At 38.9% G+C, this 25,519-nt stretch overlaps 2 protein-coding genes across 6 annotated transcripts in view; both read right to left on the reverse strand.

Annotated features, from left to right (window-relative positions):
* EPB41L2 (erythrocyte membrane protein band 4.1 like 2) overlaps window positions 1-25,519 on the reverse strand; it is a 238,778-nt gene that overhangs the window by 22,946 nt on the left and 190,313 nt on the right. For 2 of the 5 annotated variants that reach the window (XM_062186757.1, XM_062186755.1), the window contains exons 12-20: window positions 24,446-24,618; window positions 19,904-19,966; window positions 17,869-18,015; window positions 16,458-16,559; window positions 10,973-11,026; window positions 10,208-10,768; window positions 8,125-8,247; window positions 5,869-5,967; window positions 3,727-3,807 (exon numbers count right to left, since the gene is read on the reverse strand). In XM_062186757.1, the coding sequence (XP_062042741.1) occupies window positions 3,727-3,807; window positions 5,869-5,967; window positions 8,125-8,247; window positions 10,208-10,768; window positions 10,973-11,026; window positions 16,458-16,559; window positions 17,869-18,015; window positions 19,904-19,966; window positions 24,446-24,618 (1,403 nt within the window). The remainder of the gene's footprint in view (window positions 1-3,726; window positions 3,808-5,868; window positions 5,968-8,124; window positions 8,248-10,207; window positions 10,769-10,972; window positions 11,027-16,457; window positions 16,560-17,868; window positions 18,016-19,903; window positions 19,967-24,445; window positions 24,619-25,519) is intronic. The other 3 variants (XM_062186756.1, XM_062186758.1, XM_062186759.1) reach the window with 3 other exon arrangements.
* Window positions 19,973-24,436, reverse strand: LOC133756188 (band 4.1-like protein 3). Its single transcript, XM_062186760.1, has one exon. It carries the CDS (start codon window positions 22,760-22,762, stop codon window positions 22,175-22,177), a length of 588 nt encoding a protein of 195 aa, XP_062042744.1. The 5' UTR covers window positions 22,763-24,436; the 3' UTR covers window positions 19,973-22,174.

Below are 25,519 nucleotides of genomic sequence, written 5' to 3' on the forward strand. Positions count from 1 at the left end.
AGGGATGGGACCAGGCCTTGCTCATCTCGCTCTCTTTGGCTCTCAGTAACTGCTAAAACCAGAATGGCTGTTGAACTGAAATGTTGCAGAAAAAAGATCTATGAACCTCTAAGGCCCTGGAACATTAGGACACTCATAAAAATTTTGGTTTTTGTCCACAGTTCTTGGCTCCTAACTCTTTTCCCTAAGATGGGTCAGAGACGCCCCACTCTTTCCCATCTTTTTCTAACTCACCTTGCCTTTCAGATCCTCATTTCCTTCTCATACTGGAGGGGCACTGGAAGAAGAAATGCTGCACAAAGAGGCCAACAAAACATCTACATGGACAGGACTGGCTGAGTTTACCTACCCAGCCCACCGGCAATAATGCATAGGTAATGAAATAACTGAATCCTTGGGGCAGGGTTCCGGGACCTTCCAGACAGATGAACACATGGAGATGCCTAGAGAGGGTGTGGATGCGCTGAGTCCCTTCTCCCATACCTCACCCTGCAGCTTCATGATTAGCTCACCTGCATGTTTGTAATCTTATCTAACAAACTAGCAAAGTGTTTCCCTGAGTTCTGTGAGCCACTCAAGCAAAGTAAACACACCTGCACAGGGATGGTCAGAAGCTTAGGTAAAGTACCTGGAGTGGAGGAGGGGCTGAGCCCCCAACCTGTGGGATCTAGGCTAACTCCCAATAGATGGTGTCAGAACGGGGGTGGGTTACAGCACGCCTGCTGATGTCTGTGACAAACTGACTGCCTGTTTGGTGTGTGTGACAGAACCCCACATACATTTGTTACCAGAAGTGATCTGTGCTGTGAGTGGATACTTGGAGAAACTGAGTCCGAGTTGTTTTTTAGTTCCAGACACAGAACTCAAAGAGTAGCAACGGTAATATGGCAGACTCATCTTTAGATCATAAAGTGCAGGTCCCTCCAGCTGAAACACCTGAAGGGCCAGCAGTTACTGGGGCTTTCTCAAGGCCATGCAGCCAGAGCACACAGGGCAGGAGGCAGACCCAGGGGCTAACTTGAGTGGGTCTTGGTCTCTCCCATGCACCAAGTGGGGAGAAGGCAGAGTTGCTCTGTGTTTCATCCAAAAGTAAACCGTAAGGAAGTGTTGTGACAAACAGAAAACATCCTATTTTTCAGAGGGGAAATATGCTTTTCTTAACTGTTCATTTTACTTAAGATGTTTTGGGGAAAAAAGCAATAAATAATAAATAAATAAACAAAACACCACAGCACAACACTCAAAGTCTAGGAAAGAATTCTAAAACAAAAAAGAAACTCTACTAGAATAGGGAACACCATTATCTCATACAGAAACTATGCATTTGAAACTTAGGAGTGCAATTTTTCTTCGGCTCTATCTCCTAAGGAGCCAACCAAACTTTTCCTTGCATTCTATTGTCTGTCAGCTGTGAGGTTACTGAACAGAACCTTGAGCCTCAGTGACAATAAGCAAATCTAACAAAAAATTAGGGAAAATTAAAACTTCCAGAATCATCTTCAAACATCTGAAATTGTCATAATCCCTTTCATCTCATAAGATCAACACATGAATAAGTACTGTATCATGTTAATTTAATATGGCAAAAATAAGGATTGTGAGAAAATACATTTTACACACAAACTGAAAAAATTGTTTTATTAGAAAGAAATAACATTTTGAACAGCATCTGCAGTGTAATTTATCCATTCCTGCAATGGAGCTTGAGAGTCATGGCCAGCACGGAGTTATTCTGCAAAGAAGGTGTCTATAAACCAAGCCTCTTTGATTTGCCAGCACCAAAGAGCCTGTTTTCTATCTTGCCCTGATGAAGGTGTCTTATCAGCAATATTCCTTTTAATGCAAGCAAGGCAGTGAAAAAGGTGTCAATGATTTTAAGGTAGCTACATGATCAATATCAGTTTTTGACAAGGAAGTGATTTCCTCATTTAATTTCAAATAGCTCCAACATCTCCCTATAGGATTTAAGAACAGAGAGAACCCATCATGAGCTCCTGGTGACAAGCACACCAAAACATATTCAAAAAAGTTCGTGCTATCTCATAATTAAACACATAACAGTGAAATCTTACTAACTTCATCCGCATATCTGACAAAGGTTTTGCAAAACGCTGAGGCAAGACAGCACACAAAAGAGATGTGCATCTTCACAGGAATAGCTAAGGCTGCAGCAGCATTACAATTTCTTTTTTTAAGAATTAGGAATACGTGTATCTTGGTACTTACATCTGGGGTTGTGTTTTTAATATCTGCCCTTTAGAAGCAGTACTGCCAAGAGTTGAGTTTTCAGTTACAACAGGCCAAAAGGCAAAACAATACACATGAAACCTGAGAGCACTCCTGCTGAAAAAGGGACATTTTAAAGCCTGAAAGGGCCTAGGTTCAGCGGGGAGAGAGCAGAAAGTCACAGCTGGTAGCACACTGTGATTTGTGCTTTCCACCGTGCCAAAAACTGTGGCCCCTGCCTAGTGTGGTGTAGAAATTCAACAAAGCTTGTTGAGCAAGAGTCCCAGAGAGAAAGAATAGGAACTAGGTTTGCTCTAACTTCAGGCCAGGTGAATCCATGGTTGTCCCAGGGCAAAGCTGTAGAATAAATTCTTTCTGTGAGAAGCCAGAGGTGTGGTTTCCACACAGGTAATTCATTTTTCAAGGTAAGCAACAAGTAGTCATCCACCAGGACAGTCAAAATTCAGTCTAGGCAGTTCTTGCATCTCTAATTTCTTCCAATGAATTAAAAAATGCATTAACAAATATGTAAGTAAAATCATACTTATAAAAGTAAAAAAAAGGGGGGGGGAGTGATTCTCTTTTTAAGCATGAAGAAAATTTGCTTCCCTCTGGTCACACAGAGGGAGCCTTTCTCAAGCAAGACATTTTGTTCTACAAAATTCTCTTTACTGAGCTCAGTATTGTGTTCAAAGCTGTGTAACTATCATTTGCTCCTACTGCCCAGCTGAGATGGCCAATTGAACATTTCTTTTCTTTCTTTCATGTTGTTGTAAGAAGGAAACAGTCTCCTTTAAAGCTGAGTTAAAATCACTAAGAAAAAAGAATTCTCATCATTACTGGGGACTGCAGTCTAAAATTAAGGCTGCTCTCCAAGTCCCCAATGGTTCCATTTACCACCTGCTTAAAGCTTGCCTTCTACCAAACCTAACATCAGATGGAAGCATGATTTTTTTAAAACACTGCAGAAAACCAATATAAATCTTCCCTTTGTAAGAGACCTTAGTTTACCCACTTACCTTCACATCCCTAAAGATAGTAATAGGGAAAATCACCTAGTAGTATAGCTCAACTTTCTAATGCTATAAAAAAAATACTTGAAAAGTTCTTAAAAGGAGGCATAAATCAAACTTATTGTTTTTGGTTTTCGGAAGCCAGAGTCATTAGCTTGCCCTTTATTTTAAAATATTTGAAGACTTGTCTTTAAAGCAGGCCCATGTGAATATCCAATGGTTGCCAGACACTTTCCAGATGATTTGACTCAAAAGTACAGGCAAAGCCAGTGGAAATAAACAGCAGTCTGTTTGACACTGATTCCGAGTTAGGAAAGCTGAAAGCACTGCACCCAGGCCGTGAGTACCTTTACACTGTGATTAGGAGCTGGACTGCATCCAGGAGGTTCTGAGGAAGGGTTTGCCCAGGAATATGACATGACAATGATGGTGGGAAACTCAGAAAACAAGCACCATCATTTTCCCAACTAGAACCCAGGATCTTTACCTGGTCATGATCAATATCTGCATCTCCTGTGATCACGATGCGTTTCTCAATTCTGGTTTCTGATATTCCACCTTTTACAGTCTAAAGGTCATAAAAGAAGAAAAAAAAAAAAGCATCAATCACTAAAACATGTTTCCGTAGTCAGAGAAAACACAGCTGGAGCTCACCTAGGTCTTCTGATCATCATAAGATCATGCCACCAAGTAGTGGAAGACTGATGACACATAAACTGTGCTTTCCTTTTAAACTCAGCAGAGAATCCTATAGTTAAATATAGAGTTGTAGCATTCGCAGGTATTCTTCAACTGAAAGTGTCTCTAAAACTAACGTATCAACATTCAGGTGACATTAAGATTGGAAAAATGTCATTTAGTGCAAGTGGTCCCATAGGACATTGTTACAATTTCCTGAATTTCTTCATTCTCAGCCACACATGGAAAAAGAGAATAGAAAGAAACAGTCATGTTGTATTTGTAGAATTATAAGGGATTCTAACAATTTGGGTTTAGAATTTAGGTTTAGGAAATTGAGTTTGGTACAGTTGAACCTGCTAGATCCTGGTCATATAATTTCATTTGGTGATTTTGCTCATTTGATCTGGTGCAACAATTTTTTCAAAAGGACTTGGATTTGGTTTAATATATGGAAGACAGATGAGATTTTTCATTAAACATTTGAGTTGGTTACAGCTTTAGCATGTAGTTGTGCATGTAGACATGGAGGTTGGCAGCTAAAGGTTGTGTGAACAGAGCCCCTGCACAAAGCACCTCACAGCATTATCTGCTGGTCCAAGCTGAGCAAGCCGGAGGACCTCATCTAACTGTGACCTTCTAAAGAGACAATGAGTAAAGCAAGTGGTCCCGAGAAAGCACACATCCAACTTTTACAAACTTTTACAACTCTGAGAAATGTACATAGTACTTCACAAGTGATAACATTTTACTCTTAGAAACAAGGCTTATGGGGACTTCCTTGAGGTGTAATGGATTAACCCACCCCCTGCAATGCTGGCATCTTATAAAGGCACAAGTTCAAGTCTGGCTGCTCCACTTCCAATTCAGCTCCCTGCTAATGCACCTGGGAAAGCAGCAGAGGTTGGCCCAAGTGCTTGGACCCCTGAACCCATGTGGGAGACCCAGAAGCAGCTCCTGGCTTTGGCCATGGCTGTTGTGGTCATTTGGGGAGTGACCCAGCAGATGGAAGATCTCTCTCTTTCTCCCCATCTCCCTGTAATTTTGCCTTTCAAACAAGTAAACCTTTATTTTAAAAAAAGACATATTGTAGCTTTAATGATTGGACATACTTCAAATGAGCACCAACAGCACATGCAGCATTCATGGGGCATTTTTAAAAATTTACAATGTATTTTGATTTTTGGAAATTATTTTTGAAACATGGAATAGGGATGTATACATTTAAGGTATTGCAAGGATACATTTAAGGCCTTTAAGCACTAATCAGACATGAAAAGTCAAAGCAAAAGGAAATATTGGAAAATACAGTTAGCATTAGAAATTTGATGATGCTAGCACACACTAGAATCACTTGGAAGCCACTTAAACCACTGCTGGGGTTTCCACAGGTCTTGAGTGAAGACACAGCATTTACCCTTCTAATAAGTCCCTAAGTGAGGCTACTGCTGCTGAGCCAGGGACCACAACAGTTACATGGTGTTAAACATGTAGAGAATCTGGGAAAATTATTCAAATCAAGATAACAATAGCTAAAATAAATGAGGGAACTGTTGCATTATTTGAACAATCTGCTGAAAAGTCTGAATGATACTCTTCATCCAGGGGAGCTGCTTTTACAGAAGAAGCAGTATCAATTTCTAAATTTTCCAAAATTTGGTTTTTACAAATTATACATTTTATAATTTCATTATCTGTGGCCTGGTAGCTGCCTTCAATAGGGCTATCCATAACATATTTACCCCCTTGTACTCAACAAAATCTCAATTTGGTTTGAATACATTTGTCAGTAGAGATGGTTTTCTTGGATACTTTGGATCAGGGTATTTTTATTCCACTGGTACTGTCTGTGTGTTGCTTGGAAATATGAACAGGAACAAAGACAAAAGTCAGAAAAGATCCCCTTTGCCATGCACCACCTCCTCCCTAGCATTCCCGGGGACTGCTTTACCTTGGTAATGTGTGTGGTCGTCGTCGTCGACACGGACTCAGACGTGATGGTCTGTGCAGTCAGTAACGTGCCCGAATCACCACCAGCCCCGCCGTCAATCTTTGGACAGTTGAAGGGAAAACACAAGGTAACGCTTAACTTCCGCAGTGTTGTCAGAAGACCCCACCCCACTCAACATGCATCTTTAAAAATCTACGTGGTTGGCAGACGATGCTATCTGCCTACCCTCTGCGTGTTTGCAGTGGTAATTTACTGTCCAGGAGAGTGGCTGGCATTTGTAACAGAGCAGAGGCCAAAGGCTAAATGCACATGGAGAAGCAAAGTCTGTGGGAAGAGAAAAAAGAGGAACAATGGAGGTGGAAAATGGGATTGAAGGCTGACCGGGAGTCAGGAGAGAACTTGTCTGAAGGACAGCTGCAGAGGCTAGAAAAGAGAAAACCAGAAAACCAGGCAGAGGAGTTTCCACAGTAACTAGGAGTGCCGAGTTTGTGGTTGTTCAGGCATAGGTGGGTAAAAATAGATAAACATTTTCTCAGATTACTAAGCAACAGAACTTGACTAGGATAAACCAAACTGGCATGATTTATTTGCTTATGTCCAGTAATTTTTTAAAAAAATAACAGTGTTTCTATAAGAGTTTGTGTGCTGTAAGCATATATATGTATGTAAATATTTCAATATTATATGTACATATGTTCTCACTACATATCATAAATAAATCCCACACATGTATTAAAATAGATTTAACTTGTTTGCTCTGCCAGTGGAAGAGGCAGAAGGTTCTAGAGTTTTGAAGGGCAAATAATGAAGTAAAATAATAGTCTAACCATTTATGTTAAGATCACTGAACATCGGGCCGGCGCCGCGGCTCACTAGGCTAATCCTCCGCCTTGCGGCGCCAGCACACCGGGTTCTAGTCCCGGTCGGGGCACCGATCCTGTCCCGGTTGCCCCTCTTCCAGGCCAGCTCTCTGCTGTGGCTAGGGAGTGCAGTGGAGGATGGCCCAAATCCTTGGGCCCTGCATCCCATGGGAGACCAGGAGAAGCACCTGGCTCCTGCCATCGGAACAGCGCGGTGCGCCGGCCGCAGCGCGCTACCGCGGCGGCCATTGGAGGGTGAACCAACGGCAAAAGGAAGACCTTTCTCTCTGTCTCTCTCTCTCTCACTGTCCACTCTACCTGTCAAAAAAAAAAAAAAAAAAGAAGATCACTGAACATATCTGCCTTCTGTTTCCGGATGCTGACACAATGAAATAACTGCAAGGTCCAGAGCCATTCTAACTGTAAGAGCAAATCTCTCTCAAACTTGGGTCAGGTACTTGTACTACTTTATGAAAGCACATTCCACAAAAGAGACACACTGCCCCACTGCCCCCACACCATTCGTAAGAAACCTGTTTGTGCTCATGAGGGAATCTATACACACACATAGATAGCATGCCTAAAGTAACATCAAGAAACAGGTCACACATTGCATGCATTAAATCTTTTAAAAAGTACTTTGAGAGGGCAATCTTCTATCATAGTACAACCCCACCCACTCCCCTACCCCACCCCGCAAGGCTGCATGTGAAGACAGGATTTGTTCTGCACACTTGTCAACAGGTCCATTTTGGAACGATGAATACTTCTTTTTGTTCATCTTAAGGTTACTCATTTTAACACTTATTTCCAATCATTATAGAACCATGAATGAAGACCTAAAGTCAGACACATAAATCTGATAATTATTTATGCACATAGTATCACAGTTTACATACAGATGACACATGTGTCTTCAGAAAACAATCCCATGTGAAGGAGAAGCACAGATGTATGTGCTCATCTAGTGTGTTACCTGCAAGGAAGTGTGAGTGACTGAGTCTGTTTTCATGGATTTAGAGGGGGAGAAACTATGGACTACTAACCCACAAATTCTATCAGATCCAATAAACTTTGCATGATGATCTGTTTTGCAAGTGAACATAAACATTCTTGGAAACATCAACCAGAATGTCTTCAATATTATGAATAAGATGGATACTCTCTGCCCTAAATAATCATATGGATGGTCCCACTGTAATTACAGGGTCAGCAATTTGACCATATTTCTGTTTTAACCTAAGAGAGCAACATCACAAGCTATATTGTTGTTGAGACATAGGAGATATAAAAAGCTATGTCAGAATCAGAAACGAGTAGAAGACAGAATGTAAACAGAAGCAGACATACTGAGCTAAAAAGGAATTCAAATAGTCCAAGTCTTGAGCTTTTATACCTGTGGAGCCTCATATGTGATGGTTTTGGTCTCAGTTTGGACAATAGGGACTTCCTTGGTGGAGATTTCTGTCCTTTGTGAGGCATCAGAAATTGTTACCATCTCTGTTTTTACCACTGGTGGCTGAGGTGGAAAAGGAAGGGAAAAATAAATTCTAGAGGTAATAAAGTAAAAGCACATAAAGGAACCTTCAAAAATAAGTGTAAGAAACATATTCAACCACACACTCAAGCACAAAAAAATAAAAGCAAATAACCAAAAACAAATATATGGAAGAAAAAATTTTCCTTCAAATACATCATATATATACACATGCATATGCATAATATATGTGTACACAGACATATACATATGTCTGTATATATGTGTGTATATATGAAAAGTAAGCTAACGTAATGGCTCCATAGATTATTTTACTCTTCAAGTTATGATGGTGTCCAAGCTACTTAAATGTCCATCCAAGTGTACAATGAGATTTTATATAAATGTATGTGTGTAGTTTAGCTTTGGGCATGTAATGATAAAACTGAAAAGAAAATAGAATGAGCTATGTGAAATAATCTCTTTTGATTGCAGCTTAAAGAGCCCCACGGTTTGTGTGAAGGCTCACCGCCTTTCATCGGCATGCCAGGTGGGTAGGCTAAGATTTGCTCTTCTCCCCAGAACGTCTTTTCTGCATTATTGACAACAAATACCCCATTTTCAGAAGGACATTTTCAAGTATGATTATTTTTGGTTATACTTGTCTAAAACTTAGTGTTTCTTTGGCATTTCCTAAGTTAATCTACAATTACTCCATCAATTTAGCATTAATACTCTGAACAATTTGAAACATTAAGGGAGAGGTTTGACGGCCTGTTAACATTGTAGTCTGCTGAGGATGTCTGTTTAACGCAACACCAGACTATATAACTACCAAAATATGACAGTACTTGTTTTGAGAGAAAATTCCCAACAGGTATAATTATTTAAAGAGGAACAATCTTTTATTAACTGCAGAAAATGCTAGTTCAAAGTGTTCAAAGATTCCTAGAACATCCTCTCTAAAGCAAAACAAGAAGTTTAAAAGAAACATTGTAAAAATCCACTTAAATATTTTAAGGCAAGGTCACTTCAAGATTTTCTACCCCTTTAAAGAAAGCAAGTATGGATAAATCTCTTTATTAAGGCCATTAAGTTTGGAATCAAGAACCATTCCTGTGGAAGTAAACCCTTATTTAGCCTAACCCACTTCCAGGAAGATACATACTGCATCTAGTGGCCAAGACTTCACCTAAAAGGAACATGTGAAGTTCTCTATCTCGGAGAGAAAAGGAGAAAATTCACATCCAATGTAGGTAATCACAAAACATACAATCAACTTGCAAATAATCCAGAATGGACGTTAGGACACAATGAGAAGAGAAGGGTATCCTCCTATTAAATAAACAGTTTAGCCTCTGGCTGCCTAGAAGGAAAAGAGAAGTCTCTTAACCAAACCATACATTCCCTAGATTCTAAAAACAGAAGTCATGGTGGCATTCCAGAAATAATGTTCTCATCACTGCTGGATGCTGCATTTAGAGATCCACAGTAATCAAAGGCTGCTGTTATTTCGAAAAATCTTAAGTTGAAGAGTGAAGAGAAGGAGCCAAAAAGTCAACTCCAATCATGACAACAAGAGCACAGACATTGATACTGACCGTTCTTTCAACATTACATACACACTTTTCTAATAACCCCCCCCCCCAAAAAAAGGCATTTAGTGAGAGGAAGCAGTGCAACAAAAGACAAAACAATTGGAAGCATCCAGAACATGCAAAGAAAAATTTAAGTGTGAAAAAGGGAGGAAAAAATGATGCAGTGGTTGTAGGAAAGTTTACCCTACACGTGATCCAGTTGCAGTAAAGAGGCTAGAAATGGTGGACTGAGCTGGTAGAAAATATACAAAGCAGAGCCTTCCCCCTTCCTCCCAGGAGAGGGAAAAATCAGATTCGTGCTGAAACAGCTGAAGAACTGGGAGGATAGGTGAAGAAGAAAGGCAGGTGTTCCCCACCTGAGAAAGAGCTCTATAGATTAGCTCCCACTTGGGACTCTCATTTACCTCTGAACAACAAATAATTTGTGGCAAAACATCAATGTCAACATGGGACACCTCTCCGTTAACTCTATGTTGCTCTTCCTCTGTTTCTTCTCTCATGTCTTGCTTAAGAGCGCCTTCGTTGACACTCTTCTCTCCAGAGAGCTCCTGGGCAACTACATTTTCCTGGGCCACTGTTTCTACTGTGGTTACACTGGCACCTGCTTGTCTGTCTGGGCTGGCTTCTGGCACTGCTTCCTCCCTCTCTACTACCTTGGCTGCTCCACCGGGTTCTTCCTCCATCTCTTCTTCATATTCCTCCTGTTCTTCCCTGATGGTGCCCTCGGTCACACGGTGGTGGGGCCGGTATTCTCCCACATCTTCCTCCTCACTCTCGCTGCTGCTGCTCTCAGAAGACAGGGAGGTGGAGTCTTTTTGTGCCACAGGCTCCACCTTACGAATCTCCCCAGGACCACTCCCAGGTGATAGCTCTTTACCATTCATTTCTTCTGTGATTACTCTTTGGTCTTTCCCAACCTCTGCCCGCTGCTTCTCCTCCACTACATTCAGAGTCTCATGTGAACTCTGCACAAAAAAAAAAAATGGATGAGGGAAAACAAAAAATATATGAATAAACAAAAACAACGGAAATCCAAATTAACTGATGGCAGAGTCACGTCATGGAGAAAAACACAGATGGTTATGATGGCTGACTGAAAGGGAAGAGGGGCAAACGTGAGGGGAATGAGAACATTAGGCAATGGTGTTAACATGGAAAAAGGGGAGAACCTTAACAGCATCCCTGGCTCCAGTGCAAGGCCCTTCTGACTCAGGAGCACGTGTCTGCGGAACAAAAAGCAACCGAGGACATAAAATCAATAAAGTTTTACCTCAACAACCACTGGAAAAAAAAAAAAAACTGACACTGCAAAGATAGAACAGCAAGAATCAACATCTACAAACATCTCTGCTCAAGGTCACACAAAGGACACTTGGGACAAATGCCAAAAGCTTATAAAAACACAAAAGCAACCAGCGTCCTCCAAAGAAATAAAACGTTTTTAATATAGTTATACTTGAAAGCTCTACTTAAGTACTTTAAAAAAGTTTTTTTAAAAATTGAATCATACTAAGGCTTACTGATTGTTTTCAAGAGCAAATTTTAAAACTTTTAAAACCTGTTTGACCATTTTGGTTTTAATCAAACTATAAAGGCTAGCCTAGAATGCTAATTTGTAAATGAATAAAGCATTAAGGAGATGGCACTTTTATTTATTGCTGATTCTGTTTTTTTAAAAGTTTTAATTGGAAAAACTATAGTTAGCCTCAGATAGCTAGTAACATGAAAACATTCATTTCAGAAATGGTTATTAACATCTCAGTTTGTACTGTACATCAGCAAAGGGATATTACACATTAGGGTGTGGAAGGTAATGATGGCTCCAAGTGCTTTTCCTCTTAGAATTTGGCTCCTCCTCTGGCATCTTTGAAATCTGAGATGAACCAAGCTCATTACTTGAGATGCTCATATCTATCCCCTACTTCTTCAGAATAAATTTATTCTAGTTGAGTTACATAGCACCTAAATGCTCAATACCTGATGCATGCATGTATAATCCATGTATGTGTTAATAATTAAATTATTATGCTATGATGTTATGAATTAGTTTACAAACTTCCTTCTAGAGGCGTTTGCTTTGAAAGTTTTACATTGATAAAATACAGCCAACTTTTTGGTATTCAAGGGGCACTACTCTGACCTAACTTTAAAATAGTTCAGCCAGCAACAGCAACCCTATTCATTCAAGAAGGTATCTATCTTCACACTGAATGGAGAAGGGTGCTGTGCCTCTGAACCACCTGGCCACTAAATGTTGTGAAGTTGTCTAGACACTAACTGGACTGGAGCAGTTACCTAGAAGGGACAGCAGGATTTTGAATTCATCTGCCCCAGTGACATGGACAACCATGAGCTAAAGGCTATAAAATGAAAACTCCACAGCTCCTAACAACGTACATTCAAAGACACTCTTTGGTCTCACCTGCTACTCTTAAGTGCCTGGTAAGGGTATGTTTTAGGTTGCTCAAAATTATTTCCACATAAATTATGTTAGCAACCAAAAAAGAAGAGTCATCCTTCCAGATACTAAATTAAGTCTATTTTGACAAACAGGTAGCATTTAACTATATCTATAAACTTCTTTATAAACATGCCCATTGATCAGAATCATTCTAAGACATACATTTCTAAGATTACAGGTCAATGAATTCTTACTTAACTTCTAATGGCCAGGTGGGTTCTGCCCAAGTTCAGGGAATCCCCTTAGAGTTCAAGACAATTACTTCACCTTAAATCTTTCCATATGAACAGAATTATTAAAATAACAAGCCATCAGAAGATGCCTGAAATTTGGGTTTTGAAAGCTTTGAACTCTGCAAAGCATATTTAGCATACAGAGCACATTCTGTTTCTGCTTGGTTGAAGGTTTCCTTCTGCTTAACAGCTCAGGCCCTGGGCCTTAAGGGTTTAAATGATTCTCTGAATTTAGGCAGTTTTTTTTTCTTCATCAAAAGAAGCAGGAGAAACATCCAATTTGTATCTTTGCCCTCAAATCCAAATTCAGTCATTGTTTCTTGAATGCTTCTCCCAGGAAGAGTTAATTTCACCAGTGAAAGCACTGGAGGGCAGGGAATCTGAATATCCAGAAATTAAAATCATTCTATGTGGCTTTTAGTAACAGGGGAAACAAAGTAAAATGCACCTCAGGCAAGTGTGAGAAGGGCGAGGAAGAAAGCAGCTCAGAAGGTGCATTAGAGTTCACAATAGCGCCCTCTGCTGTCCAAGTGGTGGCTGAAGTGAAGGTGGCTTTCATGCTATCAGAAAAGCCCTTTTCACTAAATAAAATTGATGTTATCTCCTCTTCTAGGCTCTAGAGAGGTCAGAAAAGGAAGAGCAAAGAATTAACATTAAGAACAGACAGTGGTGACCTATTGAAATGCAGTGAAGGTTATCCAAGAAAGAATACAGAACAGCACAAAATGGAAGAAAGCTGAGAATTCTCCCATTCTGCAGCCAGCTTACAGTGAGGTTTGCCTGAACACCAGCGTTTCCAACATGCTTTAGCATCTTTGACAGCTGTAACCTATAGGAACCAACTAGAACTCCCTGGCTTGTCCCTGAAGCTTTATTTATTTATTCTTCAGGAAGCTTCTTGGCCACTGCAGAGAATAGCTGTTTGTTCCTGTGTTACGGCTTGGGTTTCTGTGATCCACCTCTCCTGCCTCCAATATCTTCCCATAAGCACTCTGGGACTTCGATTTTTCAGTCTGAGGCCCACATAATATTTATTTTTTGCTTAAGGCCTTCCTTAACTACTCTAGCTCCTACAATCTTGTCCCTTTTTCACACTACTTTCTACAACAAACATTTAGACAGAAATCTACAGCAGTTCCTTCAGACATGCTAAATATGCCATAGATTAACAAACTATTCTCCCTTTTTGGTGCAAAAATAGGTAAACAAAAAAATATTCAAAACAGAACTTAGTGAGCAATGTAAAAAATCATGTATCTCTGAGAAGCTGGTAAGGCAAATTTAACTTTCACATTTCTGGCCTTTAAACACTGGTCTCTCACTTGCCTGACAGGACTCTATGGCAGCTTGGTTCTGTTCTCAGAAACTTGGAACGGCAAGAATAAAAAGGCCCCATGAAGCTTCCCCTCATGTCAGAAGTGTGCAATAATTTCAAATAAAGCCCACTCTTCAGAGAGCTTAATGAAAAATAAATACAAGATAGTGAGTGGTGCGATACCTCTTCAGATAGGGAGCTAAGAAGGGTGAGTAGCAGGGACAATGAGGAGGGCAAGGTAGTAAGTATTTGCAATATTAAAGAGGGAAAAAAAAACCCTCCTGGGCCAATTCAGCTTAATTGCACTCCCAAAAGTTAATACCAACCCTAGGGTAGGGTGGATGGAAAGGGAGTCATTCCTGGGAAGAGATCATTGGGAAGTTTATACAAATGCTTTAATAAAATGCCTGCAACACCACCTTAAAACTACAGTCTATGTCATCTCCACCAGACTCATCAGAGAATATTTGATTGAAGTGTAAGTACTCATAATTCTCATAATACACAAGAGGATACACAACTGTGTTATTTACCCATTAAAAGCTAAGTGACTTGGTTTCCAATTTTCTGTTCTGTTCTCAAAAGCACTCACATTAAACTGAAGATATTTTGAAAGATCAATGTATTAACTCTTTGGACAAGAAACTATTGCTGATTTTTAAAAATCGATAAAAAACTTATTATGGGAATTTGGAAAATTCAAGTTATATACTTATACATTAATGATTAAAATTCTATGATAACAAGAAATCCTGCAAAATCAGCAGGAAAGTGAAGATACAACAAAGACAGAAAATGAAAAGGTATACTGTTAAAAGTCAAAACACTCCAATATATTCAACTGCTCACACACCTTCAACCATGCAATTTGAAGGGAAAAAATGATACAGTATAGGTGGGTCAATGAATATTTGCTGGGTGAATGGATGAATGAACAACTATATAGTTAGAACAATCCATATGTATAGATTTCCCGCATGTGCTGGAGAGAAAAACAGAAAAAGCAGTAACTCTTTGAGATTGAAATTTCACATCACTTCACTTCAACATAACCTCTACAACAAAGTGTTCTATATTGTACTTTCACATTCCTAAAACATGAGACACAGAAAACAGTAATTCTAAACATCTTAACCCAAATTCTAAAGCATTCTACAGCAAAAAAAGTCCAAGGACGTTACTAAATTTTATCGAATGCTGCTTATTCAACTTCTTCTGGTGGACAGATTTTCAAAAACAAGAGTACTTTAAAGTATGTGACACTGAAGTCTTCACTATACACCTAGAGTCAAACTGGCTTTGGGTTTCAGGATCACCTTTACTGTGCACCAATGTGCCACCTGGTTTACCCTTATGACATGATCTTTTTCATTTGCAGTGTTCTCGAAATACTTGATCTCAATTAGATGTAAAATTTCTTTAAGGAATTTCCATTAATTTTGCCTCCTCTTCCACCACACTGTGTGTTTTGATGAATAATTTCTGCTGATTAATAAAATCTACTTTGTGGAAGGAAAACACTTTTTCCTTATTACTGATCTCTGCTCTTGTTCACACTCCCTATAATCTATTCCTCATCCAGTACCAGAGGGATTTCTGTCTCACACATAGGGGATTATTTCACCACTCACCTTAAAACTCTCCATTGGCTTTCCCATCACTCCCACAATGCAATTCCAAACTGTTAATATGGTCAATAGGACCACAACGTAAGTCTTCAATTTTTCCTTCTTCCAAGTTCCTCTTTGCTCACTAAGCTTCTGTCATTTGGTTTTTCAGTTCCTTAAGCTTCTTGCCTTGGGGCTATTGTATTTGCTCTCCTCACATAAGGAAAAATCTTCATGTGTCTACTTCCTTGCCATCATTAGGGTCTCATCCCAAACATCAGCACCTCCTAACCACAATGGTAAAGCAGTCTCTCCCTCCCCTTCTAACCCAACACTGTACCTCCTAACACTTAGTACCCGAGATTCTCTTCCCATTCTGTAATCCAACTTTTACATATCTGCAGTCTACCTCCTCCACCAGAGTAAACTCTTCAGTCCTGTAAATAATGGGCTGACCAGCTAGCTAAGCAAAGTCAGTAGAAGCAAAAGAATGAAATGTAAAAGCAACGGAAAGCTAACTTCCTTGATAAGGTTAGGTATCTCATATACATAGGAGCACAGAGAGAGAGATCAGAGGAGCTGCTATGGTGCATCAGAATCTATTTCATGATTAAAATATCTTAAAAATTAACAATCAGAAGGTTTCCATAATGCAATTAGTAAACTGGTAACTAAAAGCGCATATATTTTAAAATTCCACAGTGTGCTTCAGTGTTGTGCAGTGCATTTTCATGTGAAATCAGTTTCCCAACTGTCAAGCCACATGTCAAATTAGGGATCACTTAGCACCTACACTGGTTGTCATTTTTGCATTTTCAAATTTTTAATTTTCAAATAAAGTGCTCTGTAATACAGTGTTTCTCATTCAATGACCCTATGCTTCTATACATGGGGCTTTAACTTTTTAAATGTTAAAAAAAAATTGTTTAAAAAATTTGGGTTGACATATTTAAAAATAAGGGACATCTTATGGCTGTAAACAGAAATAAAAGGAAATGGGAAAAAGCAAGAATAGATCCAAGGATGCAAGGTGAACACCTTGTCTGCCTCCTGAGTTTTTTCTTCAACTGTCCGCGTTGCCGACATCTGGTACATCCCCTTCATGGACAAAATATCCTTGAAAAGATGGTCTCCTTTTCTCTATTGTTTTAAACAGACATAATCAACAAATAAGACACATACATTACACCTACAGCAACACAAACATAAAACAACTGTGTGGGTCAGTGGAACAAACTAGATGAAGCAGACACAAAGGAGGGCCAGATCCTTAGCACATCAGACAGGCTTTCTCCAAAACACAACATGCTGGAGTAGGTTGCAGAAGCTGACATTACCATCGGAAATTTGAAAACAAAAACTTTTTCCTCTGACCCTTCCAATGTTTTGTTTTAAACATTACTATTTTCAAAAATTCTGTTTTTCAGTTCAACAATTATGGTGACTCATCTGTTCTCAAAGAGCTCTATTTTCCCTTCAATGTTATAAACTTAGAAATGTGAAACAACTAACAGGTTTGCTTTTTAAGGAAAAGTAAATAAAAATAGCAATAGACTATCTAAAACAAATTCTACCATTTGGCAATATTCAAGCTACACAAGACACTGAAAAGAGGAACGATGAAATTGTAGGGTAACATGTTCATACAATTTTTTAAATTCTAGATGGAACACAATATGATCACTGTCTCCTTAAGTATGAAAAATGAGCCCATTGAAGTTCTTGGTCAACAACAGAAGGGGCTTGGGAGTACTGGAGAAGAACAAATATTAACGGGAACAAATGGAGAAGTATTCTGAGAATACATTTTAAAAGCAATACTTCTACTAGTGGTGGGAAGAAGTAATCCATGTGAGGAGAAAGAGAACAAGTACAGAGAGCTGTTATGGTTGAAATGCTCCGAATAAAACATTACTCTACATTCCACTGCTGGAAGCTTCAGTATTTTCTTGCATTATATATAACATTTTGCAAGTTTTCAACAGGGTTCATTAGTCATAACAGCCAAGTTTTAACTCATTATCCTCACGGTCATTATCTGAAACCATTCTAAATGTCAACTGCATCCCTTTAATTATTTTTTATTTATTAAGTAAACTTTCTTATTTCAGAAATCAGTAACTAAAAAGCTTATTAAATATAATGTTAGTTTCTGAGTTGTCCTGTGTTAACAATTCATTACTATTAATTTACCAGAGTAACATAGAGGAATTGCTCTGAAATTATTTAAAAAATATTCTGAAACTCATACAATTGACCTAGGAACTAGGCCAATAAGTATTACATTGTTAATAAATATTTAGTATTTTAAAAATTATTAGCAATTACACAAAAACATTACATGGGAATATTTTGTAACTTCCCAAGAATCAATACAGGATACTAACAACCTGAGTTTTATTGAACAGCTGGAGTAAGACATACAGCCAACAAACAGCTAGTAACATACCCCTTGTGTCTGTAGGGACAGAGGTGTGATACGTCGTTTTTCCCATTCATTAGGGCGCGGCTCGGGTGTGGATTCCATAAAATTGCGCTTGAGTTCACTAATGCTAGCCTGATGTTTCAGTATGTCCTCCTGGGCCTTATCCAGGTCCTAGCAATGTGTAACGTAAGGGAGGGACAAAATCCAAAAGGAAAAAAAAAAAAAAAAAAACCCAGTAGGACAAAAATAAAAAATAAGACAAAGCAAACTTATGATTAAAAAAAAAACATAGTAAAGCAAGAAAAATGCCAAGTCTCAAAAGCCATTATTATCACCTATAGGAAGCATTAGTGAGTTCTAATGAAATTTGAAAATAAAGTCAATATGTATTTTTTAACATATATTAAAGGGTTCTAATTTCTTCTTGTTTAGAACTTTTAAAGCAATAATTATTTACATTATTAGAAGGCAGCTGTGGAACTGTTTCAAGAAGCTAATAATCCTTCTTTCTAATACTTGGATTTGAAATGCAGCCTATGATTTTGTTCCAGCAAATTTACCTCATTAGCATTACTATTAAAATTGCATTCTGTGAGCACAGCAGATCAAATATAAAATAAAGAAAGGTGGACCAGAAGCAGACTGGGCCTGAAGGGAAAGCCAGTCCAGGACCATCCAAACCAAGAAAGGAAAAAAATCAAAGGTTAACTTTTTTTCAGGAAATTCTAATGGTGACTTTTAATCCTTAAGGAGTAAAAATAACTGCTTCCAGGGGCTGTGTCCATTTGGCCTCTCTATAGGATAAAGGAACCACATACTGGTCTCACGTACTTGCCAGGCACAAAGGTGGGGCCCAGCCACGCTATGTACCAAATGAGCTCTACAGAGACAAAGATACAAGACAATTGCCAGGAAGCGTTTCTTTGGAGTAGGCCCTGATAAAATGTATTTATAGGATTTTTTTATAGTGGTTGTCATAAATAGTAATGTGTGGGAGTGAAAGGTAATTAGTTGCCAGGATGTGATTTTAACTGGATTTTAAAATATTTTCTTAACATTTCAAACATCAGAGGGCCACCTGTAGATTTAGCTTTCATCCCACTCCCAAAGGAACAGGTCATGCATCCAATAAAATTAGATATTCCATATTCATGCACAAGCATAGTAGCTCATCTATGAGCTTCTATAGCCATCTGCAAAAACTCAAAAATCTAAACATCTTTGCATGGCATGGAAAATGACTGTGGCTTGAGATCAGGCACGTTTCTTGCATTTGTTCAAAGCAATGTTATTTATTAAACTTTACTGCATTTTAGTAAGTTAAGCAAAAATACATTTCCAACAGTTATCAAAGCTGCCAAAAGCAACCAAACAGATTAGTCAGATTACTGAGAGCGGCATTTCTCCACTGAATACATCGCCACCCGCTACCCTACAATAAGGAAAATAATGTTCTCGCGTGACACGGGGAACACATTTTTACATTCCTAATTAGGTGACCAGGCTTTCTTTCCTTTTCTCTTTTCTTTTTCTCTCTTTCGCTTGTTCTAATCAAAACAATTCCATTAATTAGCAAACTCTCCAACAGAATACTTTTAAGTGGACCACATTCCTAATCCCATGGATTTGAGGAGGGGAAAAAAAAAAAAGCAGGCATAGACGCTAAGTCAAATTGTTTCGTGCCAGATCAGCAACTATCTGTTCTGGTTAATGTATATTAATGGTGGGATCGTGTTGCTGCTGACTCTATGCCCTAGAGATAACCCAGGAGGAGACAAGAGGCTTACTGAACAACTTTAAGATCAACAGTTAAAAACGGTATTCATTTGACAAACAGTTTTTTTCCCAGTTGTCACTTTGAGAACTTCAGATATAGTCCTACCTAAGCCACTTGGAAAGAACAAAATAGGACAGGTAACATGCACTCCCGAGGACAATCTCCCCCATGCACCTCATGCACCGTGCTTGAAGAAAACTGCCAGCCAGCCTGTGCGTGACCTCCCGTCCACAGCAGCCTGGCAGCCATCAGGACAGAGATGTGTTCTTAGATTATACAAACCTCCAACATTAAATTGCTATGTCTGACATAAATATTATCCCCTTCTACTCTCAGGGAATTTTTCTGCGAAATTAAATCACACACAAGGGGGAAAAGGCAAATAAACATAAGTGTATCAATCAGCAGGCATCAGAAACGACCCAGAGTTTGACATTAAAATAAGAGGAATAAAAAATCTTAAGGCTAAAAGCTACAGCAAATGAAAGTCACAAATAAACTCTGAAAGAGCATTCCCCTCTCCCACCCCAACAATAACAAGGGCAGGCAGCAGCCACACTATTTAACTTCAGGGAAAAAACAGCCACCTCATCCAGGTGTACTTCCTCTTCTTCCATCTTCACCTGAGAAGTCACACAGCAAACAGCCAGAAAGAAGGGGAGCGTTAGTGGAAACTCTATTACCAGTGCAAAGAAGCTGTATTTGAACTTAACGGTGAACTAGCATTACCAACCTTTCTTGTCTGGCCCTCAGCAGATGCAGAGTATTAAGCCACTTGATCTTTCTTCACCTATAGTGTTGTACGAATGATGGAAATGACCCTTGGCAAAGGTGGAATGGAAGATGGAAGCTTCACTCTTTCTCAGTCCCTAGACTATGCTCTCTGCTTTTGAAATTATTTTTTGTTAGGAAAGAAAATATGAGAGTGCAAAAATGGCATAATTCAATCTGTTCTACTTCCAAGGTACGATTGTGCAAAAAAGTCCTGAGCTTCACATTGGGAACAACAGTTAGTTGATAAATGTGGATCTCTTTCCTAGAGAGATGAGGATTGGTTTATTTAGCTACTTTCATACTGAAATGATGGGTATTTAAAAAGCAATCTTTTAAATACAGGCACTTTTCTTTATAAAATTCTTTAAATAAGAATACTTTTTCATAGCTGGACATTTCTCAGTATCTATAGTGGCCCAAAAAGAATGACTTTAGGAGTTAAAACTAACATAAACACTGGTTGAACTTTGACACCAGGAAAAGAATGGCAAGAAGGAAAAATATTGATTTTGATATCAAAGGAATATAGTTTAATGTTCACAGGGGTATTTCCTATCCTACATTCTTTTCTTTCTTTGCTGGGATGATAGTATCAAATCTGAAAGTTCAAAATGCTCACCTTTAAAATAAACAATCAAAAAATCATTCCTGGTATTTCTGACCAGTAAAGAGGGAACTCCTCCAAATATTTTATTAGAAGTAAAAAATGAGACAGTCACTTAAAATCTGTTAAGAACCATCTTCCAACTCCTTGGTCAACACTTAACTCTTTAAAATGTTGATCTTTGGTATTCTTCAGGTAAACTGAGAATTGTGCTGTCTCCTATTGTATACTCTTGGATTATCTTCACATTGTTCTTTAGGTTTGGTCTAAATTTTGCAATTTACTCTGTATATTCACAGTACCCACAGAATATGAGATACGGTATCACCCGAACACTCAGCAAAATAACTAAAAACATACTGCACTTGTCAACACTGACTTAGCAGTGCAGGGGTACTATAACTGAAATCAAGCTCTTTCTTATGAAATCCTCAAACCAGACACCTAATTTAGAGGACTGAGAGACCCAAACTTAGTGTTACATAGACTAAATTTTCAAAAGGCCATGTTTCACTTTCTACACACATTTGTTAAAAATAAGGATGTTGGCTCTTTCACATAATTACATGACTTCAGTTTGGGGAAAAAAAATACACCAGCTAAAATACATTTAGCCCCCAAATGGTATAATTACAGGGAGACAAGGAGTTTCTGAGATTAAACTTACAAATGTCAGGAGTAAAGGTCACAGATACATTCTCATAAATGCAAGAACAAGCTTGGAATTTTGAACGAGTAATAATTCTAAGCAGGTCTATTACATGTCCATTACAGTCAAGTCCACTGCACACTAAGTTCTGTATCAAAACAAAAAGTCTCATCCTAAAGGAAGAGCACTGACATTTTTCTGAAAAAAGGAGAGACCCAATATGGACTGTTACAGACAACACAGGATCTCCTGTCTCCTGCTTCTTTTGTTAAGAATCTAATATGTCCTAGATATTAATGAAATAGTCCTGTAATTTTCCACTCAGCTTAGAATGTGTGGACTTGTTCAAAGTATATCACTGGAGAAGTGCCTACATTTAGTTCTCATGCACTAAGATGTTTGATAGCATACAGATAATGCCATTTTGAGGGGAGGCAGTGGTGAGATTTATGCACACGTTTACACTCTGTATTCGGAAGGGGATAAGATGAAGAAGTACAGGCTTGTTGACTCCACAAAGTGGAGCTTAGGAAAAAGTGCCAGTAACTGCTTCCTCTTCCTCTGTTTTATCATTCACATCACAGTCCCAAGAAACATTAAAGGTGTTTGCTTTAGCCTCCAGATAGCAGAGGGCTAGAGCCAGAGGAAGAGAAAAGGTGAGAGAAAAAGGAACTGACTGAGAAGCTGAGAGAAGTAGCCCAAAGATGAGGATGAGGGAAGGAATGAACGACGGGGAGGTGATTGGGATGTAGTGCTGAACATCAGGGGGCAGGAAGGAGACCCAGACCTTGGGGAGGCTGGGGAAAGCGAGATACCCATCTTCGTCAAGAAGGGAAGGGAAGCCAGAGGGAAAACATTTGTAGAAACTGAACGAGAAGTAACCAAACTCCGAATCACTGCGGTCAGCCATTTTAAGAGCCTTCTCCGGAAGGGCAGCAGGACAGTCAGGCTGAGGAGGGGCAACAGCAGGATCTAACACGGAATCCAGAGTGGCAGCTTGAGGCGCTCCCTGCTCTGATGTTTCACCTGTGGGAAGGAGTGCTAAGCTGTCTACTCTGATCTGGTCGGCCTCCCCAAAGGGGTCTTCCTCTGAAATGTCTGAGAGCAAATCCATTTCAGGGACTGGCAACAGGTTTGGGGAAAAGGATGAGGCATAACGGATGAGTGGTGATGGTGGGCAAATGGAAACAGTCTGTTTTCAAGAGCAAACCCATGGTTGAATATGAAATTACACAACAGATATAGTCAAAGGAAAAACGAATGCAAGAAGAAAGAAGAGAAAAGAAATGGGTAGTTAGTGAAGATTTTACTCAGAAGTAGGGATCATACTAACACATTATAGTTAGAAAATGACTTAAATAATCCATTTTAAACTGGACTACTTTTAGTACATCAGATTCATAGGCACCAACTGATTTAATCATTGTTTTCAAACTGGTTGCAAATAAATCCTCTAAAAGCCAAATAGCAGTATTTACTCTTAAACCTGGTTGCTGACATATATTCAAAGCATTAGTTTAAAAAAAAAAAAAAAAAGCTAGTATATCCACTTGTCTGCTGAAGAAGAGCAGGATTTCCTGTAGAATTTAAAAGTCAAGACCATTTTTTCATTTTTAAAATAAATAACTAGTGTGTCAAATTAACTAAGCAACAAAGAACAGAGACTTTCTGAAATGCTGAGCTCCTCTGTTTCAGATGTAAATAGTCACTCTCCTGGGTGTCTCATTAAGCAAATTAAAAAAAATGATTCTGACAACCTCTCAGCAGTTGAAGGATACCTCGTTGGACACAATTTCTGTTCCGTTTTACTAATTTCCAACCACATAATTTTTCAATATGACAGTCACAAAGCCTTTAACAATGGGATGCAAATGACTGAACGTCACTGCTATACAAGGCAGACACCTGTCCTTGAGGCATCAGACAAGGCCCACGTGCTCCCTGAGAGGCTGGCAGCCCTGACAGTCACTTCAGCTAGCAGGTTCTTTACACATGCAAAGCTAAAAGTCAGAAAACATTCTAATCAAGGGAATGATTTGTTTTTGTGTGCCTGCTTTCAAACATCATATATTTAAAAAAAAAAAAATGTTGCTTTTTGCACACAGAATAGAGAAGATCTGAAGATTGCAAAGGCTCTTCACATCAAAAAAAATCAAAGCAACTTTACTGCCCAAGGTAATAAAAGACAACAGTGACAAATTTAAGAACACAATATAGGTTACTTCTCCATTCACCATGGTGTGCACACAAAACAAAGCCAAAATCAAAATCAACACACCGTCAGCTCACACACTACTCACAAACCAATTGCCCTATGAAGAATTTCTTCCCACTTATAGACTACTAATGAAAACTAAATATTTTAATAAAAATCACCTTTGTTCATGTCAAAAATTTCACATCAACATAATTAAACAAGACACAGGCTACACTATAAACTTTACTTGTGAAAAATGTGTAAGTTTCAAATCACCCATAGCTTTCATAATTTGGAGATTTAATTAGTTAGATATGATGATTATGCAGATAGTCCAAAAGGCTAATACATTACTTACTTGCATTAATATAAATTAAGTTGAAATATTTTGCTTTGAATAACAATCAAGAAAAAAAAAAGGTTAGAGACCACAGTCCAAACTAGGAAGAGCCTACATGCATTTGAAAATTGGGAAATAATATCAACAGAGAAGGTGCAATGTCTAGCTTTAAATATCTGATTTCTGAAACAGAAAATACAACAGAGAGCCCCTAGACTAAGGAGAACTTTAAGATCACAGACCGTCTTAATTTACCATACCTTTCCTTCAATGAGTGGCAAATGGGGGGCTTTATTTGGGCTTCTGACTTCCTTCCTGCCGTCTCCATCTTGCACCATGGCAGTGCTGACAACTCCAGGGCCATAGGGTGAAACCTCCCCAGCAGGGCCAGGAAACTCCTTCATAAGACTTTGGTCCACAACACCAATTGGGGCTAGCCAAGAAAGAGAATTGCAAATTACAGGCCGAGTGAATGGGAAAACTTTACAGGAATTTTACCTCCTAAACAGATCATCAGGCAGCATATGAACAATGAACAGAAAACAGAACTTGCTTGAGTTTTGAAATTACCAACATACAAAATAAACTCATTTTTAAAACTTTCACTGAGCCCTAGAAGTACTCTGAATTTTAACCAACTGAATGAATTTCACCAGGACCTGGAATCACAGATTCTTGAAGGATATACGCTGCTCATGGAATTGGCCAGTAGGAGGAGCTCGATGACCAGCTTAAATGCCAGAATCAGGGCAAAATGTCAGAACTACAAAGTACGTTAGATTTTAATTCTCTAGGGTCTCTTTGATCTCACTTGGATTTGTTTCTGAATCTAACTAATGGAACAAATAATTATCTAATTATGAAAGTGATTTGTTTCAATGAGTTAAGAATTCCTCCATAAAGGAACCTTGATTGAAACACCATGAGACAAGATAATAAAGGTAGGCTCTAGGGATTTAATTTTTATGTTTGTTTAAATTTTTTTCATTTTTCTAACCCCTACCCTGCTGCATGCCTCCAGCTAACCTACGGTAAATCTGAAACACAGACATCCCTCCATCGGTCCCCGAGTGAATCTAGTTGCTGTGCACTCCTTTCTTCTCTCCTACAAATGGGGAATGCAAGGTACCCTCAAACTTCAACAAGGCAAAATGAATAGCAGCTGGCAAACCTTTTCCATCTGAAGTGACTACCCAAACAAAAGAACTAACTACCGGAAGATCACTTCACCATATACAGAGTGCTTTACTGACACTGCATGGTTTGCTCTGGGTTCCACATCCCTGGAGGAAGCCTAGTAAACACAAGAGCCTTTGGGCTGAAAGTGCACCGAG

The sequence above is a fragment of the Lepus europaeus genome, chromosome 3, assembly GCF_033115175.1.
Source record: "Lepus europaeus isolate LE1 chromosome 3, mLepTim1.pri, whole genome shotgun sequence".
NCBI classification, from domain to species: Eukaryota; Metazoa; Chordata; class Mammalia; order Lagomorpha; family Leporidae; genus Lepus; species Lepus europaeus.

Coding starts and splice junctions, on each gene's coding strand:
- LOC133756188 (XM_062186760.1), bottom strand. CDS start 22,762: ATGGATTTGCTCTCAGACATTTCAGAGGAAGACCCCTTTGGGGAGGCC.